Below are 15,298 nucleotides of genomic sequence, written 5' to 3'. Positions count from 1 at the left end.
GTGTCGATAATATTTAACAATCTAGTAACTATAAATTTCCATTCACAATTTGGGCAGAAAATAATTGGATGAAACGAGTTTAGTGGAAATCTTCAATAGAATACCAAAATATTTTGTCTTTAAATATACATGTGTACATTCTCCAGATTCTATTATCGAACTCATCTGCACACACAAATAGCACTTACATTTTAAAGGTTTTAAATGTCTAGGGTAAGACACAAATAACTGATTCAAAAAAATGTTGAAGATTTTAAAATATTTTTTTTCTTTCAGAACCGTTCATGTCCAGAAAAGGAATTCTACTTGGCTTATGATGCTCCTAAGCAGTCAAAAAGTGAATTTTGGCAGAGACTCTGTTTTGTTTTATTTTTTTTTAAAGATGAAAAACTCCCACATGTGAGTGCACGGATAAACTAAGCAGCAAAATATAGTACAGCTACCTATAAAAATCGCCATACTGAAGTTCTACAAATAAAACGTCATGAGATAAAATCTATACTTTGAAAACAGAGTAACATTTATCTGAAAAAACTATAACCACTTTTCCCAGCTTGGACAACTCATCAACATGAAGTTACAGTAATTTTTTTCTTTATTTTTTAAAGGTGTCTAAACTTGAAAACCATAATGGTTTGCTTGAGACTTTCATATTCAGATACTATGACAACTATATTTACTTAGCTCATTGTTGATTAAAGTTTAAGATTACTTTCTGTTGCTTTAATCTATTAAGTAGTAAGCAATACAATTTAAAGTAAAACAAAGTTTAAAACCCACATTGTAAAAGCATCCCAGCATTTGAGATCTCTCTCTCTCTCTCTCTCTCTCTCTCTCTCTCTCTCTCTCTCTCTCTCTTCTCTTTCTCTCTCTCCTTCCTCCTTCCCTCCCTCATTCTCCCTGACTTCTTTGTATATCATTAGTCTTAGAAATATAAGGAAGCAGTTCCAGTGCAAGCTCAAGTGTCTCAAGTTCAAGAAAGACCTGTAAAGGTAGCACCATGCTGGACTGCATCAACATCAATCTTGTTAAGACAATAACTGATGACTGTAAACAGCTGGTAGAGCCTGGCATTTTGTACCACAGTAAGTGTTTCAAAATATTAACCACCACTAAGGTTGGTACTTTCTTTCCATGAGTGATCATATGGTCCTTTTCTCCCTACTAAGGGCAGATTCTTTGCAAAAGTGTACTGAAATGAACACAATTCCTGATTAAAATAATAAGACAAAATCACCAAGAACATTCAACCCACAGAGCTGAAACCAAGAAAAAGATAATGCTGAACTGTTCAGATCTTCAAGACACAGACACGTGCTGCCAGGTTAAACTTTGGTAGTTATCCTTTTGTTATTAGACACAATAAAATCTTGCTTAAGAAACATGCTTCTTTCTTCTACTCCAGCTTCCAGGAAAACTTTAAAAACTGTCTTTGTTTCCTTCTCTTCTTCATGTTTTCAAATTTTACCCATGCCAGCACACTTCTTTGTCTTTTGTCTTGTTCAGCATTTGGTGTAAGTTCATAAGGTGTAAGTTCTTTGTCATTTAAGAACATTTGTAAACCAAGAGATGACAATTTTTGAAAACCAGCTTACAGGTTTGCATATTTCAAGAGGAGCTGCCATTTTTACCTGCTTTCTGCATCCTTCTTTATTTTCATATTTCTTCAACAGATTATTTTCCCACCACCACCAAAAAGATCCATTACAAACAAGTAAAATCAATCTCAATCTCTCTCTCTCTCTCTCTCTCTCTCTCTCTCTCTCTCTCTCTCTCTCTCTCTCTCTCCCTCTCCTTCCCTCCCTCTCCCTCTCTCTCTCCCCGGGTAGAGACAGAAGAAGAAATCCTAAATCAGATTCTGGGGACGTGAACAAAGGAAAGGCAGCGGCAATGGAGGTGCAAATTAAATATGAAACATTTTTAGCAAATACACTTTCTCTTGTTCAATTTCCATCCTGAGAGTAGGAACAGCATACTTACAAGCCAGCATCTCTGTTAGCCAGTATCTCTCTGTGTGTTGTCTCTCTTCTTTGGATTTGGATACTTTGAGCTAATTTGGAAGTGTCCGTTAGGTTGCCTACAAAATGATGCTTTAAAGGATCTAACGATGCATAAATTAGGGAGCCCTACAATGGCAGAGGACGGTCATTGTACCTCTTCTCTTTATGCGCTCTTATGGTGGGACCCAAGAGCCCCCTTTTTTTTAACACTTTAGATGATGGAGCCAGTGAGGGGCTAGTAGCTGGAAAGGAGGTGAGCCCTATAAACCATCCCCCTCCCAAACTTTACAGCTGGTCGTCCCCCCTCACCCTCGACTTTATACTGAAGTTTGTTATAAAGTCACTTTAGGAAAACTCCCAGTCTGAATGAAACAAGAGTGGCGTCTTTCACTGGCCTCGGAGTTTCTATTTCTCGAGGGCGAAGGTAACCCCGGCAGAAGTGCGAAGGATGAAGATCGCAAAGGGGTGTGATCTTTTCAAGAAACATTCAACTGGCCCTTTACCTTTTTTGCCTCCGTTATGGGGAAGGGGGGTGAGAGAAAAAGATGTCAATGACCATTGTTTGCTCGTAGGGGATGTTGCTCCGCCCCCCGAGTCTGTCGTAAACCTGGCGCTGGACTAAAATAAACCAGAGATTCCGCAGCTCGGGGGCTCGCCGCGCCGCGGACAGCTCACCACTGGCGCTGCCGCCGGGCCGAGGTGGCGGCGACGAGCTGCCGCCGCGTCCCGCCCGCCCGCGCTCGTCCCGGGCCCCCCTACCTGGCCGTCCGCCGAGCCATGTCGTTGAGCCCCAAGCACACGACGCCCTTCTCCGTGTCCGACATCCTGAGCCCCATCGAGGAGACCTATAAGAAGTTCGGCGGCGTCATGGACGGCGCGCCGCCCGGTCTGGGGACGCCCCTGGGGGCCGCCGCCTACCGCGCGCCGCCGCCCGGCCCCTCCTCGCAGGCTGCGGCCGTGGCGGGCATGCAGCCGGCCCACGCCATGGCGGGACACAACGCGGCCGCGGCGGCGGCGGCGGCGGCAGCGGCGGCGGCGGCGGCCGCTACTTACCACATGCCGCCGGGCGTCTCGCAGTTCCCGCACAGCGCCATGGGCAGCTACTGCAACGGCGGCCTGGGCAACATGGGTGAGCTGCCCGCCTACACGGACGGCATGCGGGGCGGCGCGGCAGCCGCGGCCACCGGCTGGTACGGCGCCAACACGGACCCGCGCTACTCGTCAAGTGAGCGGGGCCAGAAGCGCGGGACTGAGGGCGAGCGGGCGGCGCGGGCTTTTCCCGCCACAGCTGGGGCGCCAGGGTGCTGGCGTTCCAGTCAGCAGCGCCCGAGGGCCGGCGCGCGGGGGGTCCTGGGACGCGGCCTAGGGCTCGTGAGGGGTTCTGGGTCACGGCCGGAGACGCGCGGGGCGGCCTGGGGCGCGCGGGGGTTCCTGGGAGCCCCCCGGGGCACGCGGGACTGGCCGGGCCCCTGGGCGCGCGGAAGGTGCGGGGCGCGGGCCGCGGCGCTCTTGGGGACCTGCGAGGCAGTCGGGGGACCCGTGCCGTCCCGCAAAGCGAGGGGGGCGACGGCGGGAGCGGTGCCCGCGGGCCCGGGGCTCACCGGCCATCCTTCTTGGGCCCCCTCCCCAGTCTCCAGGTTCATGGGGCCGTCGGCGGGCGTGAACGTGGCCGGCATGGGTTCGCTGACCGGCATCGCGGACGCCGCCAAGTCGCTCGCGCCACTGCACGCGGCCGCGCCGCGAAGGAAGCGCCGAGTGCTCTTCTCGCAAGCGCAGGTCTACGAGCTGGAGCGGCGCTTCAAGCAGCAGAAGTACCTGTCGGCGCCCGAGCGCGAGCACCTGGCCAGCATGATCCACCTGACGCCCACGCAGGTCAAGATCTGGTTCCAGAACCATCGCTACAAGATGAAGCGACAAGCCAAGGACAAGGCGGCGCAGCAGCTGCAACAGGAGGGCGGCCTGGGTCCCCCGCCGCCGCCGCCGCCGCCGTCGCCGCGCCGCGTGGCCGTACCCGTGCTAGTGAAGGACGGCAAGCCGTGCCAGAACGGCGCGGGCACCCCGACGCCTGGCCAGGGAGGCCAGCAGCCGCAGGCCCCGACGCCCGGCCCGGAGCTGGAGGAGCTGTCGCCCAGTCCGCCCGCGCTGCACGGTCCCGGGGGTGGCTTAGCGGCTCTGGACGCGGCTACCGGGGACTACGGCGGAGGCGTCCTCGGCGCCAACCTGCTCTATGGCAGGACGTGGTGATGAGCCCCGGGGGTCTGCCTGCGACTGGCAGGATCTGCCAAGAAACTGCAAGAACGGATGGGGGAAAATGTACAGAAGCTGAGCCTTTAGTGCATGGAGATCAGGACGAAGGAGTCGCGCAGAGGCTCAGGCTGCTTTGAACCTCTTGGCTGGGGGTGGGAGAAGGCTACAGCCCAGGACCGAATAATGTGACACCACACTTTGAGGTGGTGATTTCCCTTCTTTCGGAAGTTTCTAAGTTATGTGAAGAACTGACGGGATCCACATTCACCACGTTCCTAACCAAAGCTCTCTCAGAGTTTTAGAAGTTGGAAACTTTTGTTGGTGTTTGTATCTCTATAAATCAACCAGCTTTCACGATGAATCCTTGAAGTGGAATTTATTTTGGGAGATTAATTTGCAAAGCCCCTCCCTTAAGTGCAATTTCGTTAATGCTTGATTGAAAGTAAATTGAATTGTAGCCCAAAGTGGATCATATACACAGCAACATGATTGCCGAGGAATCACTGCCATTTGGGTAAAATAGAGCAATGGAATAAAAAGAATCGAAATACTAATTATATGGATCGTTACTGTTTTTACATTAAATGCTGATTTTAAAATATCATGTTCATTATTAGACAACCAAGTAACTATTTTTTTTCTAGAGGACCACAATCCCACCCCCAAGATGAAGCTCATCATAAAAAGCGTTGTAAAATAATTTTTATATAGAATCTGGTCTTTCCAAATTAACTGATGAATATAGCATCTCCTTCTATAAACATGGTATTTATTCACTTTAAAGTATTTTTGCCTGAATTTGAACTCCTCGACAAGGTACTAAAACAAACAAGTAAAATTGCCAATATTACTTACTATCAGTCTATTTTAAAACATGTCAATAATTGTAATCAAGTTATACAGAAAATTAAGATTATACTTTTCCATAATATTTAGAACTTGAGTTGTACCAATTTTATTGTACAGAGAAATGTATTTACTCTTTAATATGCCAATTTATATTTCCAATACTTCAAATGAATATTTAAATATAACTTTTAAAAAATAAGTATTTTTTCCCTAAAAGTTAAGGGGTCATTTCTTTTTCTTAAGTGGTGTAGGGATTTTTTCTTTTTCCTTTTGGCAGAGTGTGGCAAACACAGCTCATTTATTCACTATTAAAATAATCATAATGGAGGAAATTAAAGCTGACTGAATAGTGTAAACTTATAGTTAATGGAAGTTAAGTAAAATGGGCAAAATGTACTTTCAAACGATCAAAACAGAGGCCACTAGAGACCCCAAACCTCTTCTGCATTTGAGTTTTTAGAACAAATTTGAGACTGAAACATTCGATTTCCTTTTATGGCTTGAGCATTTTTTTTCTGGAAAATTCAAAGTAAATTTATAGGAAGGTACATAGAAGTCAAAGAACTTTCTCCAAAACGTACTTCATAAAGTAAATCCTCCTTTAAAAAATAAAAACTCTAATTCCTTTTACTGCAAGAGAAGGGACTATGGAGCAGAGATTGTCTTATCAAACCACCAATGTGCATTTTTGGAGGATGAGATTTAATTTTAAAGCATTTCAATAGATAAATTAGTCAAAAAAAATGGTGTGATAAACATACAGAAAAAACTCCCAGCATGAGTTTCTACATTATTAGCAGACTGACTTCAGAAGTCAGCGCTAATCTCGCGGGTGAAGCTATCACTGATGTGCTGCGATTGAGTGCTTTGTTTTCATCAGTTTGACTATATTACTTCTAAAAACATGTTTTAAAAATATACACAGTTTGCTTTTTTATTTTATATTTACAGAGCAACACTTACAAAAACAATAGCTTTATGGTCCATGGGCATCCAGTGATACCCTTCAGGAAAATAAACCTGTAACAGTTTTTTTTTCCCTAGATAACTTATTTCCAGAACAAAGAATCCTTTAAATTAAATGAACTCTACTAAAAATAATGTCACCAGGAGCAAACAATCTTTTTCCATTCACCATTTTCTGAAAGTATATTTACTGTAGTCATATCTTTTTCCAGTCAGCATTCTCTTAAGTAGTAAAAACCCCAAGCTTGAGGTAATTGCTGCAGAGGGCTTAACATTCTACACCAGAGACTTACTGAGCACATCCTGACATTAGGAAAAGGTTTGATTCCTGAAACATTGAAAGAAATGTTTTTACTATAGAATTCCACTTTCTGATTAATGCAAAGCAAGAGCCTTTTTCTTCTTTTGCAGTTGGTGCTTCACAAACCTTTTATAAAAATACAAACGGCTAGACTAGGTGAAACTCATTAACTGAAGAGGAGGATAAGTGTCTCCACAACCAAGAGGGAGAACTGAAGCAGGGGCTGGGTGGAACAAAGCCCTCTCTAAGTTGAGCAGAGGCCATAGCAAAACCGGCTTTCAGAAATGCTAACTCTGCAGACGTGGCATTTTGCAATACATTTTGGGATCTAACATCTTTTCCAGCAGAAGGGTGGAAACCAAAATGCAGAATGAAAGTTGCAGGGAGTCACGGCAGGGATTGCAGGTACTTCCATGTCATCTTCATTAGGATGTAAATTGAAGTATGAGAGTGTTCAATTTTGAAGGACACAAGAAGGATGTTTTGTATATGCAAGGGTGGGAGTGTAACCCAGTTGTCCTATTTAAGGCTTTGCTTAGAACCACAATCTAAAGGTCAGAACAAGTAGTTAATCAACACAGATGTGTTCACACTCCATTCTGCTAGTAGCTGTTTACTTTCAATTTAAAGCAAATCAGAGACTCAATCCTGCTCACTAAATGCACACACCTTCCACAGTGAACAATAATGGCTCTAAACATGAATTTCTGGACCATAATTATATAAAGACGTATAGATTTGATTTTTAGATATCAACTTGTGCATTTGAGAAAGTAATGCATTATGTGATGGCAATATAAATTCCAGTTCAGATACAAAGCACAGACAATATTCCCCTGCCATTTAATACCAGAGTATCGTGGTGAACCCCTGTATGTTGTTTGAATTTAGGTTTGTTTGTTTTTTTTTAATAACACTGTTTTTGCTATCCACAAGCCCAGAGAGACAGAGAACTTGTATACATTTGTAAAACATAAGACACCTCTTTACTGTTAGTGAGAATTGGTGAGTATCTGGGGAAATTTCAGAGATCCAGACTGGGAAACCAAATCCACGTCACCTAGAGCTCTTCCCTCCAATGAGTATGGAGATTTCTCTGTGATCTCCAGAATGCTTTTACTAATTTTAATAGTGATGCAAGTTTCTGACAGCTTTTGGTTTTGTTTAGTTTTGCTTTAGAATGTTTATCTGAAGTGGAATAAAATGCTGTTCCAAAAAAAAAAAAAAACTGTAACCTCAGTATTTGTTAAGGTAGCTTCTAAAAAAAAAAAACCATTAATACTGTTTAGGCTAAAAGTGCACAATTTTGCAGCAGTGAATACAAATTAAAGCATGCTGTTCTTTTACCCCAGTTCCATAAACAGTATAGAAAAACAGCCACATCTATTGGAATCAATGCTGAGTGAAGGATGCATATTTCAAGAATTGGCCACTTGTTATTTCATCTGTTCTTTGACCTTTTTCCTGGTTAGAAATGGAGGACTTGGTCACCAGGAATACAGTTGATGGCACCTTAGCTTTCTGACCCTTTTAGAGTGAACATGAAGTCTTGAGAATATAGTGATACAAAGCCACTCTGTGGCCTTTGGGGACAAATTAACTCTGGAGAACGTCCAGATTTTAGATTTCTAGACACAGCTAAATTTAGTTAACAATCAAGACTTTGAATTTTAAACAGAAACCTGGGGCAGAGGTGGAGGCTGTTTCTGATTTTCTTACAGGTTCAGTGCACTTGCCTGGAGAATTGAAAGGATGGAACTGCAGGTTGAGACTGCATCCAGGGAGTGATGATGCTACAAGGCTCCCAAGGTGGAAGGTCTGAAATTCCCCACACCTACCCTACTCAACACTGCCAGTCTGCCTGCTCCTGGCCAGGCTTTGAGATCCTTGAGACTGTGGGGCGTCAGAACCCAGGGGCCAATGACTGCAGCTTCCAGATTCCACAGAGAGGCCACTTTGACTATGAGGGGTAGCTCACTCTCCTTAGCCCTGCCAACCTGCTGCTCCCGGGCACTGCCACCAGCTCAGGCTCAACTGTGAAATACTTGTGTCCTAGCTCTTCATCCTAGCCAAACCTGAGCATCTGACCTCCATCCAGAGGTAGGTGGATCCCTACAACTGGTCAGCCCTGTTATGTTGTCCCATGTCTTTGCAAGGAAATTAACCTACGGGTCATTATACCGTTTGCCTTTGAAAGCTAAAAGGCAATCTAATACTGATTCAAAGGTGGCTTTGTACTTTTACATCACCCTCTTGGTACTGTAGGGATAAGGAAGTTGCTTGCTCCTTACTAGGTTCTCTTAGGAGATGTTTACAGGCACTGACTTAACACAATTTAATGAGACCCTGAAAAAAGGTGCCTTAAAGGTAACATAATGGAATACAAGTAACAAAACTAGCCTGTTGCCTGAAACACGAGGACTTAGATGGAATTTACAGCTGTAAATATCCCACTTGAAAGATTTAAACAGCACTTTAAATGAAATACAACTCAGTAAGTGTTGGGGAGGAGGAAGAGCATTCAGGAGCTGGGCAGATGTTCTCAGGACACACCTGTTTCAAAAGAGGGAATCCAGTGTCAGCTAACTCATTAGGCCTTCTGCTTAGACTTCTTCAGGATCTGTCAGTCAAAACAGAATTTAAAAACTAAACCAAAACCAAGGAATTGGGTAAATAAACAGAATTAGTGTGGATTTGGTGTGCACATGAAACTATTGGAATACACAGTACTTTATTTAGAGGACTAGACAGCTTTAATATTTGGAAAATGAGAGAAATTAGTAGTAGGATTCATTACTATGTGGAGTAAGGGTAACATACAAAGGCCGACAATTCCTAATGGAGACTCTGTTTTTAACAAAAGGATGCTGCTTTCACAGCATCAGCAATGGACTCAACAGCTTCAAAATGCCTGTCTATTCAAAGATAAGGTGGATTTCCCCCACATAAGCAAAGATTAACAAGTGTGCTTTAGCTGTGTATTAAAGCAAAAAAGTCCTAAGTCAGAAGGTCAAAGAGAAATCTTACCTTACAAGCTTAGGCTATGATAGAAAAACTGAGACAAAGCTTCAGTTACAGGCTGGTGTCCTGTCTTACATTTGTTTTGGTAATTAAATGAAAATGCTGTGTGTGAACTGCACACACATTTAGAGTCTTACTGTGCTCAAATGAAAGGAAGGAAGAGTTCAAATTCAATTCTACTGTGAAATTCCATTTTAAATATGCTAAGTATAGATTGTTTAGTTGTAAATTAAAATTTCAGCTTGAAAGTTTTAGATGGTCCCTAAACTTTTAGAAGTCCTTAAAACCAGAAAACAAGTATGAAATTTGTAAAATTGTAAATAATTAAAGATGTGTTATTAACATGCTAATAAATGCTTCTGTTGAAGTGGTGACCGTATCCTTTTCAAATCTTTGCCCCGACTTGCTTTTGACATCTAATTGTAGCAACTGTTTTCTGTAAAAGTTGACTTAACAAAAAAGGCATTTAAGCTAAGACTTTCAGCTGAAATAAAGAACACAAGTAACCAGAGCTTTAAAATTTAGCTTTATTTTTATTTTTTTTTACTAAAGTCCACAAATTTCTATAAGACAAGTACTTTAATGAAATGCTTCCAAAGGAATTCTGAACAACATATGCTCTAGTCTGCTGAATGTGCAGTTCAAATGTTCATACCTAATTATTCATGTCTGTCAAAATCAGCACAGAGCTGGTTTGAATTTTAACCATAATGAAAACCCAGGACTCCTAATTTCATCGAATGTGTTTACAAGCTATAATAAATTCAGACACACTGTATTATGCAACACACATCTCTGGGAAGCAACATAAAACAGTGGGATCAGATCAGTAAAAATATACACACAGTTAAAAGAAATACACAAAGTACTGTGGTTTTATTAAAAACTACTACTTGAGAAAGAAATCTTTCCACAAATAGCATAGAAGTATATAATAGTGAAATGATTTGGGAAAGCTTTACAAAAGCCTAATTCCAACTGTATCTTCCTGAGGGTGGTGGCAAAGGGTATTTCCTTCCATCTCTGGGATATCCCTGAAAGTAAACAAAAGAAAGTTTATCTTCTGGATTAATATGCCTAATCACCTTACATCTCTGTGGAAAAGCACATCCTGAAGAAGTAGATTGTTTAAGGTACATCACACGGGAATGGGAAGTCTTTGTAAGTATGTGCTCTAAGCCTACAGCTCTAACATAGCTTGTTACAAAGCTGGAGACACACAAAGGCTGAATGAGTACCCAACAGGCATTAATAACCACATCTAAGAAATTCCCTATAATACAAAAGAACAATGAAATGTTTCTTGTAAATATGTACAGTGAGGTCTTTTTAATTTTTATTAGTTCTTTAAAATTTTCAAACAACGTATTTTGATCATATTCATCCCCTTCCCCTACTCCTCTCAAACCACTCAACATTGTGTCTTTATTTTTTTTTTTTAACTCATCAAGTATAGTTTGTGCTGCCCACATACTCTGGCTATGTGGCCTTCACTGAAGACTGGTCAACCCACCAGGATCCACACCCTTAAAGCAAACAAAGAGCAGCAACAACAAAACCCACCACTACTTTCCCTCTCTCCCAGTGGCTATCAGCTGCCAGTAGGTCCTTAACTAAGGACTTTGTGTCCAGCCTCCCCTCTCCATGCTGGGATTGTGTCTGGTCTGAGCCTGCACAGGTATTATGCATGCTGTAGAGACAGTGCTTTACAAATTTCCTACCATTCTGAGCACTTGGCAGAAAAGTCGCTTATTTAAGCAAAGGAAGAGATTTACTGAGGCCTAAAGACCAATTATTTAGGAATATATTTTTTGTTCAATGAAAAACATTAAGTAATAAAGTTATTACATAATTACACTTGGAAAACCGTTTCTGTACATAAATAATTTCTTAATAATTTGTATGGTTGGGAATATATCTCAGTGGTAAGAGCATTTGTGAAGTGAGTGTGGTACTGGGTTTGATTCCAAAAGAAATAAAAAAATTTCTATTTAGGAGCACAGGGGTTCCATTTGTCACTTAAGCAGTTTACACTACATAGTATGAGAGATCTTTGTTTAGACATATCGATGTCACTAAAAATTTGAAGGCATGGGCATGACTCTCTGTAATAACATATTGTAACTTTATTAGTTGTGATTTAAAAAAAAAAAAACTAAGTAGAAATAAGACTGAAAAGAATGAGTATATTTTCTAAAAAAGTCTTCCAACTTGTTTATTTATCTTCCCAGTGAATAATTCCACCTCTTCTAACAGCAGAGTTCCTTGAAAAGAAAAATCTCCTTGGCCTTTTGCAGAGGCAAGAAGATGGACTGGGATTCAGTGTCCCCAGCTCTGCTCCAAACTATGAGGTTACAGGCTTTCAGTTCCTGACCTGCAAAATGAAGTGATTGGACATGACATTCTCCAAGGTTTCTTCAGTTCTAAATGTCTTCATTTAAAAAATGCTGTTATTTTAATTGACCAGTGCCATCTAAACCCCAGTAGCACAGAGCAGCAATTTCCTGATGTGATTTTTCAAAGATGTTGGGTGGACAAATTAAAAGTAAAATTCTATGAAACGATTTTAATGAACTGTAACAAAATTTTCTCGAAAGGAATTAAGTATAAGCAATTAAGGTGACTACTTTCTTGTAAGGTTGAAACAGACAAGTTTTCCTTATATGTCAGAGATCTTAAATTTAAGAGGGGCACAATTAGAAAATCAATACACAAAGCACTACAAAAGGCCCAGAGGCAACACCAGGCATACAATTTAAAACTTAAAACCCCTTCACATCACTGCAGGTGCCCAATTCCAGGAACACTACGCTCTCTGAGTTGCATCATCCCAATCCTGTTCTCTACCACGGGTTAAAGTGCGTATAAATTCTGTCCAGGGTATCAAATTGCTAGGAGAAAATATGTTAAGTAGATCCTAGCCTTAAATGTTGCTAAGACTGGGTGGAATTTAAAAAAACAAAACAAAAAAAAAACTAGTATCATCTCAATTTCTCTATAAATTGTAGTGTTCATTAGAATCACATGGCACTTTGCATTTAGTATAAAAATGTGTAGAAAATCATCAAAGAAAGATTTGCTTCCACAAGAAGGACTCAATGATGAATCAGATAAGAATTCTAAGATGAATAAAGACAACTGGTAAACAGATAGGATGTTTTTTATTTATTTATTTTTTCAGCTTCCAGTCAGTCTTCGTTTGTTAATGAAGGATCTAGTTTATATTAGAGAATGGTATTCTCCAAGATAAAAAGAAGTGTTTTGGTGACTGTGACTCATGCTAATCACTACTGACTGCTATGATAAAGGGGGCTTGTAGGCTGGGATTCTTGAGCATTGCCCATGTATAAACTACTTAGGTGAGGAACTTCCCTTAGATGCATTTTTAACAGTGACAAAAGTTGAACTACTCTATTAATATTTTCTCCAGAAATACTAGTAAGAAAGTATTAAGTCCTAAGAAGCTTAGCAGTGATCAATATGCTGCTTTTCCTCTACAGCCCACGTGTATTTATTACCTGTCTCCCTCCTCGATCATCACGTCTGGGTGGATAACCTCCAGGCCCAGCCAGCATCTGGTACTGGTTTGGCTGAAAAGCTGCATTTTGGGTTTGGAGCATCCGGTTCCACGGCAGCAGAGGTTCAGCTCCGACACTTCTGTAGAAAGACATAATTATATCAGAAGTGAAGCCTGCTTTACAGCATAAGCCTAAAAAGGCAGGTTGTCTCCTCCAAATTTTAGGACAACCCAATTTGCCTAGATTTGTTATATAGAATATACAATATGGTGGCCTTTATGTCTCTTGTAACCAGAGCAGTGAACTGTATTTCATAAAGCACCACAGCTTATTAAAAGGAATGTTTAGACATAATGAGATAGCTCAAGTGCACGTCTTACAAGTCTGATGACCCAAGTTCAATACCCAGGACCCAAGCTGGAACTTTCATGTATGCAATGTGAAACACACACCCTGCCACATTAGTGTGCACACACACAAAAATAATAATTTTTTAAAATGAGGATGTTTAAAGTTAGGTGATTAATTTATACAAAATATTTTTGTATATATAAAGTTGTAAATATAAAGTTTCTTTTTATCATTTGAAGCTCTAGATCCCGGCAAGCTGGCAGGCTACATTTATGAAGCTGTCCAAGAGTAAACATGTACAAGTAAGAGAAAGAGGCTTTATTTTCAAAATGTCCAGACTCGTTCTTAGATTCTATTCTTTCTAGTTAATTGCAGGTTGCAAGTGAATTCTTACTGCTGAGTATTTTGAATCCAGGGTAGGGAATTTGGCTGTTTTTTCCCATCCATTATTCTGCTCAATATGTCAGAAGGTCTGATCGTGAAGAAACCTTTTCAAGTTCTATTGATGCAGTTTTCAATTGACCATGGTGACCTAGCAACATGAGCACTAATTGGCATGGGCTGACTGGCATTTGGTGTACAGTTTACATGGGAACGTAGATTCAACAGCTATTATAAACCAGTTTGCTGTCCCAGATTACTAGTTGAAAGACATGTTTTAATTGTCTTCAAGTGCCTATTTTAACTTTAGATATACAACAGGTAGAAGGCATTAAATCATAACTTAATTAAAAGCTGTCACATCAACAATGTAGCAAAAGATATTTCTAAAGGCAATAATCACCATTTAAAGTGGAACTTTCTCAGTATTCACTTTCAACTTTTATTTTAATCAGGAGAAAAATAAAAAGAAGCAAAACGTTCCTGTGTACTTTAACATTAGAAACCTTGGGGCCACAGATGATGATAGGAAGAATTTAGTAAAATTTTGCATTCACTAAGGCTCTGACTGGCCAGCATCACTATAACAATATCAGCATGGAGAGAAAATCTTAGGCATAAAAGCCTGAAGTTGGGATCACTTGGTGATGGCCTCATTCTTAGAGCTAGTTATTCATCTGAATCCATCCTCTCTTTACTCACCACTTACAACAAGCCTTCTTAAAAACAAAACAACAAAAATGAAAAGTAATTATTCTTGTGTAACAGTTCAAAGACAACAGCTCCTGGCGACCTAGCCAAAGCTACTCTTTAGAGATAGTGGGCGAAACCAGAGCTCTAATACAACATGCTGCATGTGATTCAGAGTCAGTACAAACAACTTCTGATTGACAAGAACAGTTCTCAGAACACACAAGAATAGTCTTTTCCGGCCTCTGCAGATAGATGAGTAATATGGTAATGGGTTCTGATCAAGGATCATCAATGCTGGGATGTATGTGCAAAGTTCACAAGTCAAGATTAACTTTACGTTTTAGTTTTATAAAATAGGTTGGAAGATAAAGCCACAGTAAAAAAATTTTTATTTTTGTTCAACATAATCACTAATATTTTTGTTCAAAGATAATTTTTATGATAAAAATCAACAGTAATAAAATTTAAAGAGAAAGAACAATTAAACAGTGTAGGTATGTAGTATCACTCTGTCTATGGCAGAAACACCTGTATTTACCACAAAACAATCGTTTTTATGTTAACTATATTAATTTACAAATATAAGCAAACTGAAAGTTATCTGACAAAATGTTTCTGAAATGTGAGAGGGAAATGCTAAAGTCGGTCCACTGTCACTTTTAGTAGTTAGGACAGGTATGGTGGTGCACACTTTTATTCCCAACACTCTGGGGGCAGAGGCAGGCAGATTCTATGAATCTGAGGCCAACCAGGTCTGCTTAGGAAGCTCCAGGACAGCCAAAGCTACATAGAACCCCATCCCATAAAAGCAAAACAAACAAACAAACAAACAAATAAATAATAGCTAGTAGCTATAGCCAGGCAATGGTAGTGCACGCCTTTAATTCCAGAACTGGGAGGCAGAGGCAGGTGTATCTCTGTGAGTTTGAGGTCAGCCTGGAACAGGATGAGTTCCAGGACAGCCAGGGCTA

The 15,298-nt window shown here is 41.1% G+C and overlaps 2 protein-coding genes across 2 annotated transcripts in view; one reads left to right on the top strand and one right to left on the bottom strand.

Annotated features, from left to right (window-relative positions):
• The first annotated feature begins 2,765 nt into the window (after window positions 1–2,765).
• Nkx2-4 (NK2 homeobox 4) lies at window positions 2,766–4,244 on the top strand. Its single transcript, XM_075963848.1, has 2 exons — window positions 2,766–3,225; window positions 3,631–4,244. The coding sequence occupies exons 1-2, from the start codon at window positions 2,778–2,780 to the stop codon at window positions 4,242–4,244; spliced, it is 1,062 nt and encodes a 353-aa protein (XP_075819963.1). The 5' UTR covers window positions 2,766–2,777.
• A 5,649-nt stretch (window positions 4,245–9,893) lies between these two features.
• Window positions 9,894–15,298, bottom strand: part of Xrn2 (5'-3' exoribonuclease 2) — a 70,016-nt gene continuing 64,611 nt past the window's right edge. The window contains exons 29-30 of the mRNA XM_075962388.1: window positions 12,903–13,041; window positions 9,894–10,418 (exon numbers count right to left, since the gene is read on the bottom strand). Coding sequence (XP_075818503.1) covers window positions 10,353–10,418; window positions 12,903–13,041 — 205 coding nt within the window. The 3' untranslated portion in view covers window positions 9,894–10,352. The remainder of the gene's footprint in view (window positions 10,419–12,902; window positions 13,042–15,298) is intronic.

This window comes from Microtus pennsylvanicus, chromosome 2 (assembly GCF_037038515.1).
Source record: "Microtus pennsylvanicus isolate mMicPen1 chromosome 2, mMicPen1.hap1, whole genome shotgun sequence".
Lineage (NCBI taxonomy): Eukaryota > Metazoa > Chordata > Mammalia > Rodentia > Cricetidae > Microtus > Microtus pennsylvanicus.
Note: the sequence above shows the minus strand (reverse complement) of the source record. Positions and strands in the feature narration are given on the sequence as shown.

Bases quoted from the DNA above. Each gene is read 5' to 3' on its own strand.
- Nkx2-4 (XM_075963848.1), top strand. From the start codon at position 2,778: ATGTCGTTGAGCCCCAAGCACACGACGCCCTTCTCCGTGTCCGACATC. The intron at 3,226-3,630 runs GTGAGCGGGGCC...CCCCCTCCCCAG, and splicing joins GGACCCGCGCTACTCGTCAA to TCTCCAGGTTCATGGGGCCG.